The sequence below is a fragment of the Poromitra crassiceps genome (genome assembly GCF_964638095.1).
Source record: "Poromitra crassiceps genome assembly, chromosome: 4".
In the NCBI taxonomy this organism is placed as follows: Eukaryota; Metazoa; Chordata; class Actinopteri; order Beryciformes; family Melamphaidae; genus Poromitra; species Poromitra crassiceps.
In genome coordinates this window covers 33,800,434-33,827,270 of record NC_139626.1, presented here as the reverse complement: position 1 = coordinate 33,827,270, position 26,837 = coordinate 33,800,434, and the positions used below count along the sequence as shown (strand labels likewise).

General features: G+C 43.7%; 1 protein-coding gene across 1 annotated transcript in view; it reads right to left on the bottom strand.

Annotated features, from left to right (window-relative positions):
* Positions 1-495: 495 nt before the first annotated feature.
* mrtfba (myocardin related transcription factor Ba) overlaps positions 496-26,837 on the bottom strand; it is a 40,838-nt gene continuing 14,496 nt past the window's right edge. The window contains exons 3-16 of the mRNA XM_083636204.1: positions 25,220-25,285; positions 24,950-25,005; positions 23,540-23,615; positions 19,233-19,394; positions 18,743-18,918; positions 18,182-18,304; positions 17,826-18,073; positions 15,973-16,144; positions 11,656-12,576; positions 10,064-10,186; positions 8,556-8,708; positions 5,895-6,032; positions 4,506-4,566; positions 496-4,266 (exon numbers count right to left, since the gene is read on the bottom strand). Coding sequence (XP_083492330.1) covers positions 3,761-4,266; positions 4,506-4,566; positions 5,895-6,032; positions 8,556-8,708; positions 10,064-10,186; positions 11,656-12,576; positions 15,973-16,144; positions 17,826-18,073; positions 18,182-18,304; positions 18,743-18,918; positions 19,233-19,394; positions 23,540-23,615; positions 24,950-25,005; positions 25,220-25,285 — 2,981 coding nt within the window. The 3' untranslated portion in view covers positions 496-3,760. The remainder of the gene's footprint in view (positions 4,267-4,505; positions 4,567-5,894; positions 6,033-8,555; positions 8,709-10,063; positions 10,187-11,655; positions 12,577-15,972; positions 16,145-17,825; positions 18,074-18,181; positions 18,305-18,742; positions 18,919-19,232; positions 19,395-23,539; positions 23,616-24,949; positions 25,006-25,219; positions 25,286-26,837) is intronic.

The following is a 26,837-nucleotide window of genomic DNA, read 5'->3' as shown; positions in this document are numbered from 1 at the left end:
TTGGGTGCCCTAAGCGTAATTGTTTTGTGGTGCCCCCCCCCCGTAAAACTTTCAATAACTGTCAAACATAAGACTGCAAAATCATTAATTATGAACGATACTAGTGTATCTCACATTTCATTACATGTGGCAAACAAACAATTGTTAGAATTACTGTACATGTCAGCAAACAAGTGATTGTTAAACTGTACATGCAAGCAGGGGCAGACTGGGATCATAATTCAGGCCGGGCATTAGATACCAAGCAGGCCAGGCCGATACAGGCCGACGTGCGTGCCGGCGTCCGAAGGGTGGCGGCGAAAAATTTGGGCTGTATGAAGCCCAATTTGGGCCGTTTGAAGCCCAATTTGGGCCGTTTGAAGCCAGATTTGGGCTGTTGCACCAAAAAAAAAAAAAAAAAAAAAAAATTTTTTTTTTTGGTGCCCTCAGTCACATGATGCCCTACGCAGTCTGCGTACTCTGCGTAATGGGGTGCGGCGGGCCTGCACACACACAAATGAGGGATATACACGCAAATGTTGCATCAGGTATCAATGGGTTAAGGACAGCTCGATATAAAGCAAAGACATCTTCACTCTACTGTGTCGAGTGTCTCTGCAGACAGAGACACTCGACACAGTTCACATGTTACTGAGTGAGTTACTGCATGTCTCAGATTGGTAGTTGTTCCCTTGCCACTGTTGTATGTTAATTTTCTATCACACACACAAAAAAGCTGCCAACATTGTATTGTATTTTCGATTCGAGTATACATTCAAAAGACTTGGACAATAACTGCAGGATCTCTGGAGCAGAGGAGCGAGCCAATTGGCCGCATGGTCAAAATAGGATCGTTACGCTGATCATGATCTGTAGCGATCATTTCGTTTTAGCAATCGCCTTGGAGACGCAAAGTTCACATTTCCTTGTTCTGAAGTGAACAAGGCGTGTTGTCCGATAGCTCCGCCTCTTTAGTGCATAGCTCACAGAGTGGGAGGAGACTCCAGTCGAGTTTTTGTTCTTAGAGTCAGTTCATTGGTTCATCAGCTTGATTGGAGGGTCGTGATAGGTCAGAAGAAAACAGTCTCATCTGATACATTGCATCAGATTAGTCAGGACATGTGAAATCCATATCGTATACTGTAGTAAGGGGACCAGTGTGAACAGAGGCTAAAATTCATGGTTAAAGAATGCCTTTAAAATAGGTGTCAGTGACTGACTGCATGTCTGGAGCCGATTTAACCCACCATCCCTCAGTCTGAAGACCCTCCTGTCCAGCGCTCCAGAGAGGCTCAAGTCTTGTCAGAGTCTGGGTGTTGGGTAGATTTCCTGCCTACCAACATGAGGGTCGCAAGTTCGAGCCCCGTGTTGCCTCTGGCTTTGTTCGGGCGTCCATACAGGCACAATTGGCCGTGTCCGTCATTAAAAAAAAAGTGTTTGAAAACACTGGGACTGGAAGTATGATCTTTCCCAGGTCAGGTGGTACGTAGCTGAGGCTGTATAGACACCAGCAAGCTTCTAGAAAGCACTGATGCCCCAGACACAGATTACAGCCTAATCCAGACACAGATTACAGCCTAATCCTAGACTAGAACACATTTGATGTGGGAAATTAATCCACCCTCCACTGAAAGGGGTTTGGTAATCCAGAGCTAGGCTCAATCTATAGTGAGCCAACTGTCATTTAGAGTGACTTTTAGAACCTAGTATGGCACAGTATGCTTCAGTTGAGCAGTGGCTATCAACTAGGTCCAGACCCTGTACGATCCTCATGTTCTGATACTGTGCTCACAGTATGACAGATTCAGCACAGTCCTGGCCAGGCTTGTGCTTTTCTGAACACAGGCCAAACCTCCAGTCTGAGCTACTCCAGAATATTAGGCCTGTCCTAAAGTAAAGTTTTACAAGTGTAGTTTAAACACTATTTACATACACAGTCTGTGCCACCAGTAAAGTGTAGTTTAAACACTATTTACATACACAGTCTGTGCCACCAATAAAGTGTGGTTTATTTACATACACAGTCTGTGCCACCAGTAAAGTGTGGCTTATTTACATACACAGTCTGTGCCACCAGTATTCACTTGGCTCTGTCTCCTTGTCTCCGCAAACGATCGCTAAATTCATGACATTGTGAAAGTCTACTCTTTGTTTAAAAATCCCTTTATCACAAATCCTGTTCAGCCATGATGCAGCTTTTCTCTCAACTAAAGCTGTGCAAAGTCTGACTGAAGTCTATACAGTACACAGCCTGTACTGTGACTGAAGTCTATACAGTATCGATCTATCTATCTATTATCTATCTATCTATCTATCTATCTATCTATCTATCTATCTATCTATCTATCTATCTATCTATCTCCTTCATGGTCTCTCTCATCCATCGAGAACCTGCTGGGTGGTCTAATCACTCTTGATGATCGCCTTGGCATTTTGATTCCAATAAAAGAATAACAGAGTTAAGAGTGACGGTGCTGAGAACAGGGCGTGGTAGGGCTGTCACTTTTTATTCGAAATTCGAATTCAACTTCGAATGTGGGGGAGGAGGGCATGTTCGAATGTATAATTGACCTGTTCGATTTTTTTTTTTTTTTTTAATTATTATTATTACCGTATTATTATTTTTTTATTATTAACCAAAATTAACCAACTGCTGCTTGCTGGTAATGTTAATCCCATGTCAGAAAAAGTCTCCAGATTTGTCGCGTTAGTCTCTTCTGAGAAAGATTGTCTCCAGGGTCTGAAAAGTTGTCTCGAGTTGGATGCAGCCAAGTTTATGAGGCAGTGTTGTGACTGTGAGCGTCCAAGCTAACACGTCGGGCCGATGCCCGGTGGCCTGGCCTGCAATTTTTTTTTTTTTTTTTTTTTTTAATTAACCAATTCGAATTCGAACGATTTGCGGGCAATTAAAGTTCGTTCGAACTTTATTTTGGGAAAAAGTGACAGCCCTAGGGCGCGGTGGTAAATGGAATGAAACGGAAGCGCTGGCGGCGGAAGGCGATCTACCAGCACGGCCTTTGAGATCTACCGGTAGATGGCGATCGACGTATTGGCCGACCCTGATAAAGACTGTTTTTTGTTTTTGGTCGTTTTTGTGTAATAGGCCCTAATAATTTGGCATAAGTTATTGATTGATATTAATTTTGTGCAAGGGCAGACACATGTGTTCCACCTACTGTACATGTGGATTCACACTCATGTTCAGTAATCCTGGACTCTGACTCAGGTAATGGAGACTCTACTCTGACTCAAGACTCAACTTGGACTTGAGATACAGTGACTTGGCTACAACACTGGTATGGATCATGGATGGATGTATGGATGTAGATGTACTACTGAGAGAGACATGGCGTACTGATTTCTGCTTCTCTTTTAAACCTTTCAAACTCAGCCACTCTTCTCCTCCTCTGCTGTCAATCTCTCTTCCTTACTCTTCCTTTCATTGCTAAGAACTGAAGGCCAATAGGTTGTTCCATTGGAACATCAGCGCACAGCAAATCCACCATTTCGGCCGAACGCAATGACGTCAGTAAAACTTCCCGCCTACAAAGTGCCGTATAAAAGTACGTCTACCGAAATGGCCTGCGTTCTTCCCAGTCATGGTGTGTCTCTGCGTTCTTCCCAGTCATGGTGTGTCTCTCGGCGGCAGTGCTGTTGTCAAAAAAGCACCAGACTTCACCTATATCCTCTTTGCCTCGGTCCTAGCTCACCTGCTCCACCAATCCTCTGCCCTCAGTGTTTCTCTTTCAACCAACCCTCCACCCACCCATCGATCTGTCCATCAGTCCCAGTGCAGCTGCAGGTCGTGTGTATCCAGGAAGTCCGTTGGGATCCCCAGCGGCGTGAGGGCCCCCGCGGGTCCCGGAGGCATGGTGAGGTCCAGCCACTCCATATTGTCCAGCCCCATGTTGATGGAGGAGGAGGGCGGCGAGGATGAGTCGCAGAAGGACAGCTCTGACGTGTCCATGGGCGAGTAGGGCTGCTGCTCCATCAGCTGGGCCTGCAGCTCCTCCATCAGGCCCAGGGTGCGGGGGTCGGACGCGGGCGACGTCCCGGCCAGCGTCCCCTCCAGGAAGGCCTCCAGCTGGTTGTCAGTGGCCAGGGAGGAGAGGCTGTGCAGGCTGGACTGGGCCGTGGCGGGGCTGAGGGCGGGCGGAGGGGCCAGCTGGATCTGGGGAGGCGGTCTGGAGAGGGCTGTGCTCACCGGCAGGGTGGTGATGTTGGCCGTGACAGGCAGCGTCTTGGGGAGGGACGATGGGGGGTCCTGCTGGATGAACGGGGTGATCTCTGGAGCAGGGACGAGGACGAGTATGAAAACATGGATTAGCATCAGGGTTCCACCATTGTGGGCTTTTTCAAGGCCGATACAGACATTTTTGGATTAAGAATAGAAATAGATAGAAAAGTGTTCTAACAGTTTCCACAGTCCTTTGAATTTCTGTATATTTGTTCATACTACAGAAAAACGTGTCGCAGTCTGGTGCCTGTGTGTGTGTGTGTGTTTGTCAGTGTGAGTGCTGCCTTACCTCCACTCTTTATGAGGATGTCAAACAAGTCGTCCATTTGCTGACTCGTTGCCGTGGGAACCTGAGAAGAGAGCCAATCAGGTGAGAGAAGTGGAGCTGCGTAACAATTCCTCAATGCCGTCAACTGAAAACAGATTCCGACATTTATACCCGTCTTCAAAAACTCATTGCAATTAGTTGAAAACAACCCAGCAAACCGTTTTATTACTCACTGGATTCTCACAAACATGTCTCTATGTTATCCATATTGGAACAATCAACTGGCTGTATAAATAGGGTTAAAGGATTGGCTTTACCGGTAATCAACCCACTTTGTATCATTATAATCTCTGTAATATAAGCACATGGGAGGGTGTTATTTTATTGTATTGTATTGTACTGTACAATACTGTATTGTAATATCATCTGTCAAGGTTTCTGTCTTGTCTTTCCACTTGTGAATTTTATTTTTAAATGTTATATGATCTATAAACAAGTGTGAATTTGCAATAGCTGGGACCGACCGGCAGACAGGCCGACCAATGGGCAGAGTGACTTATAGAGAAAACAACATTTGATCACACACAAAAATACTTGTATACTTTGCTTTGTATTCTGAAGGATACAGTCTACAACTGACCAGTGATGTCTGCTGTGTGTGTGTGTGTGTGTGTGTGTGTGTGTGTGTGTGTGTGTGTGTGTGTGCGTGTTGTAGTAGTAGTAGATGAGTGAGTGTGTGTGTGTGTGTGTGTGTGTATGTGTGTGTTGTAGTAGTAGATGAGTGTGAGTGTGTGTGTGTGTGTGTCTTAAAGTCTTTCTGTGTGTGCGGGTGTATGTGTGTGTGTGTGTGTGTGTGTGTGTGCGTGTTGTAGTAGTAGTAGATGTAGAGTGTGTGTGTGTGTGTGTGTGCGTGTGTGTTGTAGTAGTAGTAGATGTAGAGTGTGTGTGTGTGTGTGTGTGTGTGTGTGTGTGTGTGCGTGTTGTTGTAGTAGTAGATGTAGTGTGTGTGTGTGCGTGCGTGTTGTAGTAGTAGTAGATGTAGAGTGTGTGTGTGTGCGTGTTGTAGTAGTAGTAGATGTAGAGTGTGTGTGTGTGTGTGTTGTGTGTGTGTGTGTTGTAGTAATAGTAGATGAGTGTGTGTGTGTGTGTGTGTGTGTGTTGTAGTAGTAGTAGATGTAGTGTGTGTGTGTGTGTGTGTGTGTGTGTGTGTGTTGTAGTAGTAGTAGATGTAGAGTGTGTGTGTGTGTGTGTGTGTGTGTGTGTGTGTGTGTGTGTGTGTGTGTGTACGTGTGTGTTGTAGTAGTAGTAGATGTAGAGTGTGTGTGTGTGTGTGTGTGTTGTAGTAGTAGTAGATGTAGAGTGTGTGTGTGTGTGTTGTAGTAGTAGTAGATGAGTGTGTGTGTGTCTAACCTGTGAAACATTGTTGATGTGCAGACTGCGGCTCAGTTTAACAGCGTCCTCATAGCGGGGGGGCTCTCTGGCCTTGGGAGGCTGAGGAACCAGGGAGGTGGACTGGAGGATGAAGGTAGGCTCTGACGGGGATGAAGACTGAGAGTTGAGAGTTGAGAGAGAGAGAGAGAGAGAGAGAACAGGCAACATGCATATTGATAAATGGACTGCATTTATATAGCGCTTTTATCCAAAGCGCTTTACAATGTGCCTACATTCACCCATTCACACACCGAGGGTGGCCAGCTGCCACGCAGGGTGCTGGCACAGCCATCGGGAGCAATTCGGGGTTCAGTGTCTTGCCCAAGGACACTTTGACATGCGGACTGGAGGAGCCGGGGATCGAACCCCCAACCTTCTGATTCGTGGACAACCCGCTCTACCTCCTGAGCCACAGCCGCCCCCTATATTCTCAGTGTCTGAGGAAACTGTAATAATGACATATTTACGAGGCAAAAATAATTAATATTTGAATAGTTCTACAAGGGCACCAACTTTGGTAATTTGGCCATTAACATGTCCTTTTTTAAATACTGAGATATGTAATTTAAACAATTCTAAAAGAGTGGAGCTAACTGTAATTCTCAAGCTTCTGATATCATATCACAAAACAATAAATGTAAAAACCTCCACACTCTCTCTTCTGTTATTCCTCCAGCAGCTGCAGAAGCAATGGTGTCATTGTCAAAGCTACACAAAAGCCTACCGTAGGCACATTTCAATTTCACATGTTTGTTGTGTCAGGCATGTTGTGTCAGGCATGTGAACGAGTTTTGGTGTGATAGCTTCAATGCTGACTCATCTCAAAAAAGCATCCAGCTATTTTTTACAAGCGACCAAGCCAAATTAAACTAACCCCTCCCCTTTCTAACCCCTCCCCTTTCCCCTCCAGTAAGACACTCAGTAAACTAACCCCTCCCCTTTCCCCTCCAGTAAGACACTCGGTAAACTAACCCCTCCCCTTTCCCCTCCAGTAAGGCCATGTCTACACTAGGCCGTATTGCACTTCGTTTGCACTTATTGTCCACACTACCTCTATTGTTTGGAGTGTTAAAGCCGTCTTAAAGACGATCAAACATCATCAAACTCCGTCTTCGAATACGAATGGAGATAGAGATTGTTGAAACGATGCAACTAACCTACTTGTACAGCAGGTGGCGGTAAGCAGCTTGAAGCTGTCGGCGACCCGCCTACAAACAACAGAAGAAGAAAGTGTGGCGACGCACTTTTTGTGGCGACGCACACTGCTCTGTTGCTACAGCTAGCTGTTACACGTAGCCTACTGCCCACAAAACAGAACGACCAGGTAACTTTTTAGCATAAAGAAAAAGCCAGTAGTTTGTGGCTATTATCTCCAGACCTCGCGTCACCAGCCTGCCCCGGCCGCAGAATTATATTGTTATTTGCTTGTTTTAATGCTTTTGTCAATAAACATTGCCAACAAATAGGCTTGTTGTTTGTGTACTTCGGTAAATCATAGGCTACCTGAATGTATCACAATATGATCGCAGAAGGAGCCCATTAGTTGTCAGAGGCAGGTTGGATAAAATGATCAGATGTGATATAATAAAGGTTGTTGATGTCGAGTGAACACGAACCAAAGATTGGACCAGAGGATAAGACGACGGCCGAAACAACCGACCAGCAGCCTGCTTCAAATCAATGCTTTATATTTATTGAAATTAAATATGGTAATATCTGTATAAATTCGGCATACATTACATAGACTACACCATAACATATATTTCAATATAATTCAAACAACGGTTCCTTTCCCATACCATGGTGTGCTGGACTGTAGCCTATAGTAGGCTATTGCTGTGAAAAAGTGACTACACATTTGATTGTGTTAAGTGTTACACTATCGATAAATGTTTTCCAATGACACATTAGCTTGCCATATTCTTAACTAAGCTTGGTGGAATTACCTCAAGACAAGTGTGTATCAGCTTAATGTCCAATACAGAAGAGCATGAAACAAATCTGCAAAAACTATATTTATTTAAATGTGATCGTCATGTTACATAATGTTATAGAGCCCAATTGGTCTGCCCATAGCGTCACTTTACATGGAGGCTATGTAAGAAATCATTTGCATCTGTTAAACCAACATATATCTTCCATAATGAATTAAATCATAATCATAATGCTACAAAGACATGAGCTAATCACCACAGAACCGCACAGACCATCTCGCCCGGTATCACGGACGTAAATGTGTCCAGGCCCTGCCCTCAAAAGTCCGATTTCGAAATAGGCTTATTTTTTGATAAACTGGCCTCATAACGGGGATCTATAGCCTACAGTTATGTGTCTACTAACATTATTAAAAGATCATAAAGGTAACGCTGTTTTCTGACAGTTTGCTGCTTCTTCTTCTTCTGCTTTTCTTCGACTTGAACGTAGGCGTAGTTGCTGCCCTCTCGTTGTGGACTCCAGTACTAAACAGTGGCATGCGCATGCCCAGTGTATGTAAAGCATCGTATTGCGGGCGTCTCGCATGAGCTAATATGGACGGAGACTGCTCGGAGCCTGCTCTAGTGTAGACTGGGAAGGCTTCAACTACGGGGTCTTTGAAAACGGCTTAGTGAAGATGTAGCCTAAGACACTCGGCTCTGATACCTTGTGGAGGGGTCCGTTGGAGAGGGTGTGGTTGGGTGAAGCCCGCGGAGAGACTCTGTTCTCTGGGGAACTCCTCAGGAAACACTGGGGACTCATCTGAGGGCTAGTCTGGATCTCCAAACCGGTAGTAGGATTGTTGCACATTGTCAGAGTCTGTCGGGACACAGTGATGACACAGTGTTGACACAACACAGAAGATACCAGCCCATGTGATGTGTTCAGTTCTAATGATGATACCACAGCAAAGAGAGAGAGAAAAAACTACACTTCAAGTTGTTAAAAAAGCATCAATTCTTTGAGATCCGCGGTTATTGTTTTGGTAGAAAAGGAGCAGAAGATACAGCACGTATTTCCCATAACAACTTCCCCTGCTGTCACATGAAGCATGGCCATCTTCAGTCATCTGGAGCAGGATTTTCTGATTTTCTGGCCAAATGTAAAGCAAGCTTAATCTGAAAGCAAATAAAAAAGTTCGGACATAGAGCTATGGACTTTTTGGACTTTTGTGCAAGCTGATGATACTGTATATGACGCCAAACAGCATAAAATACCAGTTCTGGGAAACTCATAATCTGTAGGCCAGTGGTTCTCAAATGGGGGTCCGGGGACCCGCAGGGGTGCGTGGCACTTTGCAAGGGGGTCCGCGAAAAGTTTTCAGGAAAATAAAAAAATGTATCCACCTTATTCTTGAATGCCCCACTGTAAAAAAGAATCGTGGGTACAAGGTCCGGTTTAACGTGACTCATTGTTGCCGTTTGCCATTTCCTTTGTTATACTCTGGCTGCAGACCCGAATTATAAACCGGAAGCTGGAGTCCGTTATAAAAGTTATAAATAAAGTCACGTTAGAAACAACTAACCAACGCTGGAGGTCCGTATGGAAACTCGAAATGTGTGTTACTCGAAATGGTTAAAAGTTAAATCAATTTGGTGGCGTTTTACTGCCATGTAACATAGCTAGCTAGCCGCTAACATTAGCCACAGTTAGTAGCAGACTAGAGACTACCCACAATGCATTAGGTTATCCCAGCACCCGAACGACACGGCTGTAGAGCAGAATGGCTCTGCTGTAAAAGGGTAAAATCCTCAGAAGTTAAAACCATAGACTGTAAAACAGTCTATTACACCGGAAGCGGAAGAGGCACCCATCAGGCATCATGGCAGCTAGAAATAAGGTGGATAGGCTATATTTTTTTTTGCAAAAACTTCATAGTTCAACGAAAATATTTCATGCTTTAAATCAAAAATGGTTCATGGACTACATTCTAATCTAACAAACCTATCAATTTAAAAGTCAAGCACGTTACCATGGAAACAATTAAGCTTAGCCCAAAATCACAAATCAGAATGAGGGGGTCCCCAGTATATTTTCTATCTTGTAAGGGGTCCTTGGCTGAAAAACATTTGAGAACCTCTGCTGTAGGCACACAGGAAAAATTATGGATTAGTGAAAGTCATTGAATCACTATTCCCCGTCAAAAGAGCAATACGTGCTATGCTGTGGCTGACCTGTAGCAGCGGGTTGTGGTTGGTTAAGTGCTGGGTGGATGCCGTCTCCATCTTGTTGCTCTGCAGCTGAGGAACTGAAGCCTGGACCAGGCCTGGATTTGACATTGTAGCCTGGAGCACAGGCTGAGATTCAGAGGAAATGGAAACTGTAAAATACCTGAGATTATGCAGCTAATTCTGCTACTGTAGTCTGTCTCATCATCATGAAATCTTCAGGTGAATTTGTTAGCGCTGGCTAAAAACAAAGCATGTCAACACACTAAAGCACAAAAATATAATGCTAATATAAAGATTACAGGTAGGGATAGAAATTCAATGTATCGCAATACAAAAAAGTGACAATAGTGAGGCAGAAAAATGTATCGCGATATTAGTCCATTTCATTCTGCTGTACTAGTCAGAATTTCACAAGCTCTCCATCCAAATGATATTATTTTCACTTTGCAATAAAAAATAATTATTGTCCTTTACATTTTAGCAAGCCAACGCCATTGCTAGGAATTTTACCTAGAGGCTTATATACTGTAAAGCCTAATAATCAGCATGTTGTTGTTATGTACCGTTCTGTCCACTAGAGGGCAGTCCAACTACTCAATGTGCTATTGTAACATTGACCATTGGATTAGAAGATGATATTAAATTTACTATTAAACTCATTTATGAAATGTGCGGTGACTGTCGCATCCATCTGTGGTCAAGGCAAACCTTTCTTCACTGATCATTTTTCTGATGTTGTGTTTTGTGCCTTGCCTAGGATACGTACACTATACAACTTTAAAAATCTTCACAGATTATGAAAAGACTGCAACTGAGCCCAACTGAACCCAACAAACTCACGTGAAAATAATGAGCTCTCGTGGCTACTAACCATACTAGCTAGATTATTTTATTTTCAAAATAAAAGCACTAATGTACTACTGCATGACTCTGCGGGCTAAAATGTACTTTTTGAAGGCACAACATTATGTTAATTTAAAACAGGTTTCTATGCAAATGTTTTCTTTATTTCCTCTTTGGTACTCGGGGTATTTTGGATCTCACTCAACGTTGCAATGGTACTTTTATTTTGAAAGTTTTAACAGGAAGTTTCCGTTCTATTCTGGCTGACTTGACAACTGTCAGCAAACTGCTTTTAGCGTGTTGTTGTCTTTGATGTTGTAATTGAGTCTTCCGCTTGTCCCTGTATTATTCACGTGTGCCTTGGTATCAGAAATATTGGATGAAGTAGTAGTAGTAGTAGTTCATCACATGTGACAAAATGATTTGTTTTCACACACTGGTTAGCCAAGGCGAGGCGGACGGGATTCACCGTAAAAAATAAATAATAATAAGATCAAAAACCTGAATAATTGAATTTTATTAATATTTATTAATCATCATCATGTTGTGGTTTCATCGAATCGCGAACCCCATGTCACGTATCGTGAGATAAGCATATCTTCCCCTCTCTGTAGAAAAAGACTTGCCCATGTGTGTTCAGTTCTAATTATTATTATGACACTTCAAGTTGTTAAAAAACAAACATTTATTTTAGATTAGCTATTATTGGTTTGTTTGAAGACATTACGCTGCTGTAGTGTCTCCTAACGTACCTGCAGGCTGACAGTGGTGGTAGGCAGCTGGATTGTGGTGGCGTTGCTGGGCAGTGAGACCGGGAGGAGGATCTGCGTTCCAGACTGGCCCTGGTGCCTGAGAAAGAACTGCTGCAGGCTGGGGGCCGCCTGCTGGGCCTGGGCCTGCAGGCGGGGACTTCTCTGGGTCTGGGACACTACCTGCAGGCTGGAGGTTGCTTGGGGCTTGGCCTGGCCTTGGATCTGGCTGAGGAGAGGCTTGCCGGAAGAGACTGTCACATCTTCCAACTTCACCATCATTGGCAGGTGGTTCGTGAGAGCCTGGGAGCCTAGGAAAGAGTTTGTGATGGAGGTGGCGGCGGTTGAACAGTTTGAAAGGACTCTGCCCTCCATTTTGACCATATTTGAGTTCAGTACAGTCGGTCCAGGAGTGAGTTTGGAGGGTACAGAGGCGGGGTCAGCGGTGGGACCTCCCTGTCCCCTCTTCCCCACCTCCAGCTGCATCTTCAACTCCTCCACCAGCCTCTGCTCGTGCTCCAGCTTTCTCATCAGCTCTTGGATCTGCCGCTCCTTCTCGTGGAGCCTCCGGTCCTTTTCCTCCGGGAGGGGAGAGGACCCAGCGCCCGCCCGGCCGCAGAGCGCCACCTGTGGGTCACACGGAGCCTCGGATATTCCTACATCCTGCTGGAGGACAGAGGAATCAGCAGGAACGGGTGAGACCGGAGGAGTGGAGCTCATGCTCTCTGGAGCCCCCTGCTGGATGGGAAGGAATATGGCAGCAGGGGTGGTCTTGGTGCTGGTGACTTCCATGGGGGCGGCAGTGGAGGTGGGAGCAGGGGTGCTGGGGCGGTCCTGGAAGGGCTTCAGTCTCTCGATCAGATCCGTCTTGGTTCCTGACACGGGGAGGCTGCGCAGCTTAAGCTCCATTTTTAGCTCAGCCACCTGTGAAGGCATTTACAATCACACCATCATCACATTTACAATCACACCATCATCACATTTACAATCACACCATCATCACATTTACAATCACACCATCATCACATTTACAATCACACCATCATCACATTTACAATCATTCCCATCATCACATTTACAATCACACTATCATCATATTTACAATCACACCATCACCACATTTACAATCACACTATCATCACATTTACAATCACACCATCATCACATTTACAATCACACTATCACCACATTTACAATCACACCATCATCACATTTACAATCACACTATCACCACATTTACAATCACACCATCATCACATTTACAATCACACTATCATCACATTTACAATCACACCATCATCACATTTACAATCACACCATCATCACATTTACAATCATTCCCATCATCACATTTACAATCACACTATCATCATATTTACAATCACACCATCACCACATTTACAATCACACTATCATCACATTTACAATCACACCATCATCACATTTACAATCACACTATCACCACATTTACAATCACACCATCATCACATTTACAATCACACTATCACCACATTTACAATCACACTATCATCACATTTACAATCACACTATCATCACATTTACAATCACACTATCATCACATTTACAATCACACCATCATCACATTTACAATCACACTATCACCACATTTACAATCACACCATCATCACATTTACAATCACACCATCACCACATTTACAATCACACCATCATCACATTTACAATCACACCATCACCACATTTACAATCACACCATCACCACATTTACAATCACACCATCACCACATTTACAATCACACCATCATCACATTTACAATCACACCATCACCACATTTACAATCACACCATCATCACATTTACAATCATACCATCATCACATTTACAATCACACCATCATCACATTTACAATCACACCATCATCACATTTACAATCACACCATCACCACATTTACAATCACACCATCACCACATTTACAATCATACCATCATCACATTTACAATCACACCATCATCACATTTACAATCATACCATCATCACATTTACAATCACACCATCATCACATTTACAATCACACCATCACCACATTTACAATCACACCATCATCACATTTACAATCATACCATCATCACATTTACAATCATACCATCATCACATTTACAACCACACCATCATCACATTTACAATCACACTATCATCACATTTACAATCACACCATCATCACATTTACAATCACACCATCATCACATTTACAATCATACCATCATCACATTTACAATCACACCATCATCACATTTACAATCATACCATAATCACATTTACAATCACACCATCATCACATTTACAATCATACCATCATCACTTTTACAATCATACCATCATCACATTTACAATCACACCATCATCACATTTACAATCACACCATCATCACATTTACAATCACACCATCATCACATTTACAATCATACCATCATCACATTTACAATCACACCATCATCACATTTACAATCACACCATCATCACATTTACAATCACACCATCATCACATTTACAATCACACCATCATCACATTTACAATCATACCATCATCACATTTACAATCACACCATCATCACATTTACAATCACACCATCACCACATTTACAACCACACCATCATCACATTTACAACCACACCATCATCACATTTACAATCACACTATCATCACATTCACAATCACACCATCATCACATTTACAATCACACTATCATCACATTTACAATCATACCATCATCACATTTACAATCATACCATCATCACATTTACAATCACACCATCATCACATTTACAATCACACTATCATCACATTTACAATCACACTATCATCACATTTACAATCACACCATCATCACATTTACAATCACACTATCATCACATTTACAATCACACTATCATCACATTTACAATCACACTATCATCACATTTACAATCACACTATCATCACATTTACAATCACACCATCATCATATTTACAATCACACCATCATCACATTTACAATCACACCATCATCACATTTACAATCATACCATCATCACATTTACAATCATACCATCATCACATTTACAATCACACCATCATCACATTTACAATCATACCATCATCACATTTACAATCACACCATCATCACATTTACAATCACACCATCATCACATTTACAATCATACCATCATCACATTTACAATCACACCATCATCACATTTACAATCACACCATCATCACATTTACAATCATACCATCATCACATTTACAATCATACCATCATCACATTTACAATCATACCATCATCACATTTACAATCACACTATCATCACATTTACAATCACACTATCATCACATTTACAATCACACCATCATCACATTTACAATGACCACACCATCATCATTACAATTTTGTTTTGACAATTCACAGAAGTAATCTGACATAGAGAGCTGCAAGCCCAAGCCCCTCGGGCCTGACCAATTCGGGCCGGGGCCGGGCTTTTTTCGAATCCATAGATAGGGCTTGGGCTCGGGCTTGGTAAAAAAAAAGAAAAAGAAAATAAAGTTGTATTTCTCGCTTAATTTTACACAGCAGACAGACACATTACAACAGCATAGCTTTTATTTTGAAAAATTCTGTCACAAAGTCCTCCAGCTGCCTGTGAAAAATAAACAAGCTAAGCGCTACGTCAGTGAGATGGACAAGCTAAAAAGCTAGGAGAGGGAGTTTTTGAAAGTTCCCAATGCGGCAGAGAAAACTGCAAAAGATACAATCATTTTCCTGCAGTGGCTGCAAATGTTAAATTAAAGTCTAAATAGTTTTACATGATTGTGGATTTAGCCAGTTGGCGAAGATTTGTGACACAATGTGAGGACACGAACGTTACTCAACAATTCTCATCATTTGCATGAGGTAGGACCAGGACAGAGTTTTTTGTGTGCAAATACAATGAATATAAAAAAACAAATTCCAGTATACTATACTATCATGCATTTACTTCGAAGATCAAAATGTGATCCATAGACAAGGAGTTTATAGCCTGGCTCCAGACCTTCAAATCTACGCCCACTCCTCTTGAGTAGAAGAGGAAATGAGTTCATGAGTTGATGATTCGGTCTGAATATCAGGCAGAGTTTACATCTTATTTGCCGATGCCTAGTAAAGAGGGAGCTAGTTGATTTTCTGATATTCTTCTTTTTTTTTTTTTTCTATTTTGAGAAAGGGTTTTCCACTTCGTATCGAGCCTGAGCATGCCGTGTCCAGCTAAAAGGCTCAGCGGTGCCATTGGCCTGTTACTGCTGGTACAACTGGGTTTCTAAATACCTTCATCTCCTCCAGGTTGGCAGGCAGGACCCCCGGCTTGCGGTTGGACAGCGAGTTGTTGGGTCGGGGCGGTGTCAGGCCCGGTGGCGGGGGTGGGGGGGCGGTGGGCAAAGAAACCATGATGGAGGTGGACAGGCTGCTGGCACTGCTGCCCTGACCCTCTGCCACCGCTCTACAGGCAGAAAGAAAGAAAACAGAGAAATGGTGCGAGTTGAGGCCATTGTCATTCAAGGCAATAATATCACATGAAAGCGAGAGAAAGATGAAATGGGAGAAAGAGGGAAGGTGGACTAGGCCTGGGCAATATATCGATATTATATCGATATCGCGATGTGAGACTAGATATCATCTTAGATTTTAGATATTGCAATATCGTGATATGTCATAAGTGTTGTCTTTTACTGGTTTTAAAGGCGGCATTACAGTAAAGACTTGTCATTTTCTAAACTTGACAGACTGTTTTAGCTGTTCTGTTGTTTGCCTTTACCCACTTAGTCATTAGATCCACATTACTGATGATTATTTATTTAAAAAAATCTCATTGTATCAATAGTCAGGAGAGACCGTATAACATTTCACTCGGACAAAAAAAGTATTTTTCTTTTACCAGCCTTCTACCCCCCCTAAGTTAAGTTGTGGTTTGAGTGAAATGCTCTATGGTCTTCCTGATTCCAAATATAGCTGAATCGCTTGGTTTGACCAATTAAAACGATTTTTATACGCATTTTACGAAATGGAAATATGAATGATAATCTCTTGGTGCGTATGCCGAAGCAGGAAGAGGGCGTGACTTTCACGCTGTGTTCAGATGTGTCATTATGAACAGGCTGCCCATCCTGCGCCTCGCTAACACAGCCAGTCGACCAAACAACCACCCCTGAGTGCAGTTCAAAGGCAGCTTCTACACTAGAGGGCAGTATGAAAACAACATCCTCCTCCTCTCATTAGAGGGAGGGTTGTTGTTGGAAACTAGCTAATGGCCCTCTGCCTCTGCGTCATTGAAAACAATATCTGGCGCTTGCTTTTCAGCTGTATTCAGACAATGATTGTGGGAGTAGGAAGACAAATAATGGGGGATGTCTGAGTCATGGAGCCCAGCCTTATTGCCTACCAAGGGTAGTATAACATAATATTATATAGTATTATATAGTATTAACATAATATAATTGGGGAAATTATCCTTGAAAAGCCATACTTTTTGTTCTACTGCCTGTTTACTACCTGTTCCATTGAGGTATTATGTCAATGAAAGAGGTAATAAAATTATAATATCAGCTTGATTAAGGCATAAATGAGGCAATCCTCCCTCCATTCCCTCCATTGTCATAACAGTCAGTGTGTTTCTACTTTTGTGTAGTTGTGCACAACGCTCTCATTTGATGTTATATAGACCAGGGGTTGCAAGGTAAGGCCCAGTCCGAGGTAAGGCCCAGTGCCGGCCACGGGCGGAGGCATGAAAACAAGGTAAGGCCCAGTGCCGAGGTAAGGCCCAGTGCCGGCCACGGGCGGAGGCAGGAAAACAAAGAAAACCAGCATTCATGAGTTCAGTATTCTTATTTATTCATTAATATTAATAAATAAGAATAATAATTCGTCTGGATGTCTAGTTTCTGCCAATACCAGAAGCTCCGCTCTAGCTGATAAACTAAGCTCGCCAGAACTCGTCAAACATGAACTGCCCACTCATTTTCTGAGCTTCGACTTGAAAATATCTCGCGGCCCACTCGACTCTAACCACTAAGTCACGCTGCAGTCCCCCAGTATAGCCTGGTATTTGTCATTTTTAAACATTATTTTAGAGCAGGAAATTACATTTTGTGTATAATGTATATATATTTTTTCTTGCAACATACTTGAGTGGTGCCGGTAATATCGTCTGATAGTTGTAGTGCTGCTGCTGCTGGCTGAGGATCTGCAGCTGGAGAAACAGCTGCTGCTGCTGCAGCAGCCGGGCGTAAGAGGAGTCCATGGGAGCCTCGCTGGCCTCCTGCTTCTGGTCCGGAGGAACGTACTGGTGGTACTTCAGCTTCTTCACCCTGGACTTGGCCTCCTTGCCCTTCTTACTGCGACTCTTCTCCGATGGCTGCTTGGGCTGGCTTTGCTGTTGTGGGAGGAATGAGATTCTTACCATAAAGAGCATTCAAGTATCCACAAGAACACGTCGGGTTACATTTCTTAAGGTGCAAATAAATGATGTTCTTGCCCATACCTTCACCAATGTTGGGCCCGGTTTGGAGGGAGCCACTGCTGTGATTGGCTGAGTGAAGGCAGGAGCTGGACGGCTGGCAGGCGGCTCATTGGCAGAGAACACTTTCAGGAAGTCTGTAGTTGCCTGAGGGAGCAGAACAAAAACATGCTCATATCTGCAATGCAGACACAGAATTCTTATAAACATTGTCAAGTCCAACATGAAACAATGTTATGAAGTTACATAAACCTTTAGGAGCTATCAGGTAGGGGAGGCTGCAGGCAATACATACACAAACTCCAGTATTACTAACACTCCTGCTCAATCCAAATGTCCACCCTCCGGACTCGTGGACTGAGCCCTCGTGGACTTCAGTCGTACTTACCATGACGTTATACTGTATAAGACAGGCCTTTATTTCTATACAACATATGGGCTACATGCTGTACATTCAAATACAGAAATGTTTGTAAATAAGGACCGGACCGGACTATAAATTGGGTATTTCTTACATTGCCCACAAAGTCTGCGAGCCTGCAAGTGCAATGAAGTCCGGACATTTGGATTCAGCCTCTGTCTCACCTGCAGCATGGTACTGGGTAGCAGTGGAGGGACCGGGGCTGGAGAGAGGGTCTCCAGCACCTTGATGTCCCCAGGTGACGGGACTGAACTCTGGGACTCCTGGCTGGCCGGCTGCTCCGGGGACAGAGCGTCACAGCTGTCTTCATCCAACACCTTGGGATAGTTCACCTGGCCCACTGATGATAGCACACAGCAGTGACAGCATAGTAACATATCATGGTTAGAGGAAAAATTACATGACATCTGTAGTTTTCAGTCTGTCACAGTCTGTCTTTCTAACTTACTAACTTCGCTGAAACGCTGCCTAATGTGCAATGAGTCAAACACAACTGATAGGAATAACGAAGTAAAAAGTCGATGATAGAAATGTCCGGTTTTTAATTAAGTTGCTGCTCCAACAGTAAAAACTTCTCATGCATATTCTTTTTTGATTAATTGCAACAGTTGCTGCCCACGGGGAGCAAAACCTTCTGCCTGAATACCCCCTCACCGATGATGGCCTCTTTGACGCTGGAGTCCACCGGCAGGATGTTCTTCTCCACCAGCTCCATGGGGCCGGGTCTCTGGGCGATCTTCTCGTTCAGGTTGTCAGCCAGCCGGGCACGCTTCAGCTTCATCTGGGTGGCCTGTAACGAGGGCTCCGCTCCCGTTTCTGGAAAACACACACGCAGACACACGCAGGCACGCAGGCACGCACGCACGCACGCACGCACACACACACACACACACACACACACACACACACACACACACACACACACACACACACACACACACACACACACACACACAAGACATCAAGAGACTGCAATCTCTAATATGAGCTTATGGGTAGCTTCTAGCTTGTCACTTATTTCTTAAGCCCATGGCACACCAATCAAACAAACACGGACAGACACAGATGTATGTTTGGTGTGCCATGGCTCTGTCCTTGTTTGGAGATGTTTGGTCAGACTCCACATCTCCACAGCTATTGGGCACCTTATCTCACAATAATAATAATAATAATAATAATAATAATAATAATAATCTATAGTATAATGACGGGATCGTCTGTCTGTCTGTCTTTCGCGTATCTCGAGAACCGTTGGTCGGATCGACTTGAAACTCGGGGGGTGCGCTGATGGCGACCCGACGGAGGGCGCTGCCCTGTTTCCATGCGATTCGGACGCGAAACGCGTTCGATATTTGAATATTTGTCTTCAGTTCTGCTCCTTCAGTTATGCTCCTTCAAGCCCTAAGCCGCAGCCCCAGCTTGACACTAATGAGAGTAAACAGTAGGGCTGTTTGACACCTACTGAGAGAGTAAACAGAGGAACGACCCTGTCGTTAAAGGGGCCCTTTACAAGAGGACAGTTTCTGAAAGAAACGACACAATAGCGTTTCCTTCACACCTTTTCCTTCACACCTTCTCCCTGTATACATGAGCGCTGTTGAATTTTTAAAACCCCCTAATGTACATGCCAGGTCGCTAGGTGGCAGTGTGATCACCTTATTCTTTGCCCATACAAGGACGTTCTGCATGACGTAATTTTGTAATCGTCTTTCCTGTTTTAAACGCGGAAGTAGAGTATGCCTACCGCAGTCATTTAGACTTGCCAAAAAGCTTTTTTCAAGCAAAAAAAAACCCAAACTGTTTTAACACGTTCACTGCCGTGGACGAGTTAACTCGTCAAAAAAACAACAACGGTTGACTGCCGTGGACGAGTTAACTCGTCAAAGAAAAAAAAAAAAATCTTTGACGGTGGGACGTTGATCAAAGCCCCCTACATCTCCTATATAAATATGGGAGCCACCGAACGTGTACAACCCATTCCACCGACCCACTAAGTGGCGACAGTGCTCTCCAGACTAGAGAAAGCCGAGCCAAAATGCAGGGAAAAGCGTGAGGAAACCATTCTCATACTGTAGAATGGTTTGGCGAAAACGCTTTCGCGCTGGCGCACAACGGTGGCGCACAACGGTGGGGGGTTCCAAAAATAGACTGGGTGCAACACACTTTGAAACACGCAGCATAAAGCCCAGAATCGCACGCAGCTTCATCCCAGCTCTCAACCGAAACCCCAAGAAACGAACGAGCCCCATCCAGACTCGCCCGACGAGGGGGCGCCAGGCAGCACAGACAGGCAGCAGAAACTCGCTTGTGACACAGGCTGCAGCCACCAGAGACACACCCACGGAGGGAGGAGTTTGAAGGAGAGGGGGGTGGGGGTGCTGTTATGGAGGAAATTACTGTTCAGAACTATTGTTTAGATGTCTGATGTCTTACTGATGCCAAAAATAAATGGTTAAAGTGACTGTTCTATCGAATTTCACAAAAAGGCATTTTTCTCAGCTTTCCTTTTCAGACGCTGAAACCATGCTGTATTCAACTGCTAATGCCTACATAACTACTAACTCTACAAACTAACTCTTTTAGACAGAGAAAGCACACATTCTATTAGTTCTTTTGAGATATTTTGTGTTCACAAAGTCCTAGCAGAAAATAATCCTCGGCTCTTGAAAGATGAGCCAGAATCCTCAAAAAAACCCTTGGCAGAAGCTACCTACAGTATTGAAAAAACTGTTGGCAGTGAATGTGTTAAAGTTTTAATATTTGTCGGGTGAGAATGTAACATATATGTGACCAGTTTATCAGAATAACGCCTATTGGAAATCTTTAACGAGCAGCGAGGACCGGGAGGCTCCCGGTCAGCGCAGCAGTCAGACTGTGCTGTCGGACTAGCTATCTGTCAAACCCTACTGTAGGCTACTGACAGTGAGAAAACACTGTCGACGTGCTTTTGTAACTAACGTTAAATGCCAACCGGGTACAGCCATCGGCTCCTCGCAGCAGTAACGTTATGAACATGTAACTGAAGTTGGCTGCAGTGTAGCTTAATTCTGAATGTTGCCAAATTTCATTCATACTGACGTTTTATTTGGTTGCCAACTCGCGCACGGCTATGGCGTGTGTCGCCTGTGCAGGCACGTCAGAGTTTTTGAAATGTGCCGTTCCAAAGCGATTACATGGAGCGCTCAGCGGGGAGCGTCACCAACAATTTCACTCTGGAGGGTGGTTTTAAAATGTGTCGTTTCCTAAGCGCGAATTCGCCGTCGCCGTCTTAACGGGAGGCACTAACAATAAAATAATTCCCCGTTTCCATAGGAAACCGTCCTCGGGTAAAGTGCCCTTAAGTCAAAATCGAGTCCTTGAGATTGAATGGAGGGGGGGGTGGGGAACATTTGAGAACCACTGCTCCAGGGCAAAACCACTTCCGGGAACCCGCATCCTGTGTAAGTAGGGTTCCCAGAGTAAAACCTGGCCATTTCCACCACTGCTTATATGGATGAGCATCATCTGCTGCATGCCATCGAGAACCGTTGGTCGGATCGACTTCAAACTTTGGGAGTGTGCCCTATTGTGCAGTGCAGTGCCCTGTTTTTGTGCAATTCGGCATAGCGCCACCTACTGGCAACATAGAAAATGTGGTTTATCTCAAGAACCATTCGTCAGATCGACTTCAACTTTGGGGAGTGTGCTGAGGGGAACTCGACACAGTGCAGTGCCGAATTTCGTGTAATTCGGCACAGCGCCACCTATTGGCCACACAAAAAGTGGTTTATCTTGAGAACCGTTCGTCCGATCGACTTCAAACTCGAGGAGTGTGCTTAGGGGGACTCAAGGAGGTGCAGGGAGCTGAATTATGTGCAATTTGGCATAGCACCACCTACTGGCAAGACAAAAAGCGCGTCCGATCGACTTCAAACTCGAGGAGTGCGCTTAGGGGGACTCAAGGAGGTGCAGGGAGCTGAATTATGTGCAATTTGGCATAGCGCCACCTACTGGCAAGACAAAAAGCGCTTTATCTCCATAGCCATTCATCTGATCGACTTCAAACTTCAAACTCAGGGAGTGCGCTTAGGGGGACTCAACCGAGTGCAGGGAGCTGAATTCCGTGTAATTTGGCATAGCGCCACCTACTGACAACACAAAAAGCGGTTTATCTCCATAGCCATTCATCTGATCGACTTCAAACTTGGTAAGTGTGCTGCTGGGAACCTGACATAGACCTGCCACCTACTGGCAACACAAAAGGTGGTTTATCTTGAGAACCGTTCATCCGATTGACTTCAAACTTGGGGAGTGTGCTCCTGGGAACTCGAAGTAGTGCGGCGCTGAATTGATTGCAATTTGACATAGTGCCAGCTGCTGGCAGCACAAAAAGCAGTTTATCTCGAGAAACATTTGTCCGATTGTGACTTCAAACTTGGGGAGTGCGCTGCTCGGACCCCGATGGAGTGCGGTGGAATGCAATTTGGACTCATTCAATTTGGACTTATTCCAGGACTGTCTGTATGTCTGTCCTTCGCGTATCTCGAGAACCGTTTGTCGGATCCACTTCAAACTTGGCTTAGCCTTAGGGGGACCTGACAGAGTGCAGTGTGTGTGCGGGGGGAAGCGACCACAGGGTGGTGCATGGGGGAACGGGCACTGCACTAGTAATAATAATAACTATAATAATATTATTAATTATTATCATTATTATTATAATAAAAATAATAATTCAGAGTTATTGGACACCTTATCTCACTACTATAACAAGATGAGGGGTTCCGCGCACAGGGCGCCGCACCACACAATTGCTCAACTGGCATGCGCCTCATGCTAGGCACGCTAGACATGATGCTAGCAATGAGCGTGCGATATAGTTATGGTAAAGGGTGTTAATTCCACATATCAGCGCATTATTGTCAAGTGTATCTAATTTTGTCGAGCAAATGCAAAGTAGGAAAAGTGAATGAGCGTATCAGTACCTTGGAGGATGTGCATCCTGACCAGCTCTGCTCTCTCTGGACGACTACATATCTTATGCTTCAGGAAGTTCTCTGTCTAAAGAGAGGGGAAAGACAGAGCATGTCAGAGAAACTGACCATTTACGTACTCTCATTTCAAAATTGCACAAACAATTGTTCTGCAGCCTTCATGCCAAATCATATTTTTATTCAATGCATTTAAAAAAACATGTTTAAACAATAGAATGTCTTCATACATTCTGCGTTTTTTTTTTATGTTTCAACATTGAGGCTACAAGCATGCATTGACTTCAGTTGTTATTGAAGTTTTGCTGCATCCAGAAGCTCAACAACCCAGGAATGTGTTCCCTCTACCTCTAAAGTCAAAATCTAACTGCTTATTTAGGAATGTGTTCCCTCTACCTCTAAAGTCAAAATCTAACTGCTTATTTAGGAATGTGTTCCCTCTACCTCTAGAGCCAAAATCGAACTGCTTATTTAGGAATGTGTTCCCTCTACCTCTAAAGTCAAAATCTAACTGCTTATTTAGGAATGTGTTCCCTCTACCTCTAAAGTCAAAATCGAACTGCTTATTTAGGAATGTGTTCCCTCTACCTCTAAAGTCAAAATCGAACTGCTTATTTAGGAATGTGTTCCCTCTACCTCTAGAGTCAAAATCTAACTGCTTATTTAGGAATGTGTTCCCTCTACCTCTAGAGTCAAAATCTAACTGCTTATTTAGGAATGTGTTCCCTCTACCTCTAGAGCCAACATGTAACTGCTTATTTAGGAATGTGTTCCCTCTACCTCTAGAGCCAACATGTAACTGCTTATTTAGGAATGTGTTCCCTCTACCTCTAAAGTCAACATGTAACTGCTTATTTAGGAATGTGTTCCCTCTACCTCTAAAGTCAAAATCTAACTGCTTATTTAGGAATGTGTTCCCTCTACCTCTAAAGTCAAAATCTATCTGCTTATTTAGGAATGTGTTCCCTCTACCTCTAAAGTCAAAATCTAACTGCTTATTTAGGAATGTGTTCCCTCTACCTCTAAAGTCAAAATCTAACTGCTTATTTAGGAATGTGTTCCCTCTACCTCTAAAGTCAAAATCTAACTGCTTATTTAGGAATGTTTTCCCTCTATCTCTAGAGCCAACATCTGACTGCTTATTTAGGAATGTGTTCTCTCTACCTCTAGAGCGAAAATCTAACTGCTTATTTAGGAATGTGTTCCCTCTATCTCTAGAGCCAAAATCTAACTGCTTATTTAGGAATGTGTTCCCTCTACCTCTAAAGTCAAAATCTAACTGCTTATTTAGGAATGTGTTCCCTCTACCTCTAAAGTCAAAATCTAACTGCTTAATTAGGAATGTGCTCCCTCTATCTCTAGAGCCAACATGTAACTGCTTATTTCTTCAATTGTGTGTCTTACCCTGGCTCTCTCCAAGCTGCGAATCTGCCCATGGAAAGCCGCCGGACTCTTCAGAGCTACAATATAGACACAACAGTTTAATCACTGCACAGGTCCAAACACAATATGTTATCGATAAATAACACCCTCCACATCAGACATGTTTATTATGCCACTCTTATCAGTATGAACCAGAGTTGGCACTTTGTTGATGTTATGCCCACACCCACCACTAGACTGTAGCATTTCTGTGCCGAGGCTAGTGGACTGGGGTGCGAGTAATGGACTCACGTGGCATGATGCCCTGGTCCACCAGCTGCTCCCGCGTTCGCCGCTGCTGTAGCCTCAACTGCAGCACTGGAAGAGAGAGGTGAGACAAGCTGTTATGAAGGCAGGAAGAGCCATTGTGATCCTAACAGGACTCAGAGGACAAAGGGAAGAGAGTGAAGAGACTAAAGCCCGTGGCACACCAATCAAACAATCTACAACAAACACAGACACAAACAGATGTTTGTTTGGTGTGCCATGGCTGTCTGTCCTTGCTCAATCCTTTAGCCCATGGCACACCAATCAAATATGTAAGGGTTAATGCACGACGAGGTGTCCATTATCACTTTTTAAGGGACGACGTGGAGGCGTGAACCGTCCGAGGCGAAGCCGAGGATGGTTGCCTCCGCGAAGTCCCTTAAAAAGTGATAATGGACACCTCGAAGTGCATTAACCCGCTTATACCATGGTCACTTGCCAAAGAAACAAAACAAGACCATTCATTTATATTTTCATGCATTTTGCAATCAAAATCTAGTTTTCATAACCGTGAATATGAGTTGAGAACCGGCGAGACAAAATAGTCCCCTCGAGATTAGGCTATCATTGGATAAAATGGCTGCTTAGTTTCTACACCTGGCACAATTCTAGAATCAAGCTAACTAATAATTTCGCCAATCGTAGCCTATGTAACAACATACAAAATAAAACGGCAATGTCTAAGAATGCAACGCCATGTAACTGGGTCGTTTAAACTCGCATTCCAGGGAATTGCGTTAACGTCTGCGGGGTCTTATAAGACGTAAATGGCGCGAGGCAGAGTGAAAACTATCTGCTTTCAGTATGTTGGAGTCCAGGTATGTTTTGTACAAGGACGTCTCTCAGTGTGTTGCTGTTAACTCCCCATTTCGTTGTTTTCTTTTTGTTGATCTTGTCTTTTTCCTCTTTGACTTGATTTGTATCAGTGATAAGAGGCAGCGCACGCTCTCCCGGAGCGCCTGGCTGCTGGTTGCTGCAAGTTGTAAACAGAGGGTTTGACAGTTGACAGCTGAGAGCCCGGCTTCGGTCAGCTGACCAGAACAGAGCCGGCTTCTCTCAGGAGAGGGAATCTCCGAAACGAAAATCAAAATGGTAAATAAGAGTTATTTTTGATAAACTGAGCACACAGGGGTGATTTAAATAGTTACTTTGACCGACTACATTTTTTTCTCAACTTCCAAAAGTGTCATATTAACCCTTAACGGGGGTATACCACTGTTGAAACTATGGCGCATTGATATTAATGGTGAACAGACCATTTGGCTGAATGACTTTACCAACTGTACATTATCACTTTTTAATGGACACCCTGCAGCCAATCAGAATAGAGCAGTGATTCCCAACCTGTGGGCCGCGGCCCCCTGGTGGGCCGCGAAGGTATTGCAAGTGGGCCGCCAAATCATTTCCAAAAAAGTATGATTTTTGAAAAAAAAAAAAAACATTTTTTTTTTCCATTTTTTTTGAAAGATTTAGAAAAATCATACTTGAAAAAGTATGATTTTTGTTTCTTTGATGTTATTGCTTTTGCTTGAATTGAAGTTTCATCTTTACATCATCTTTATATTGGGTTTGTGTTTATTTGTAACCCTATCGATTTAATGGA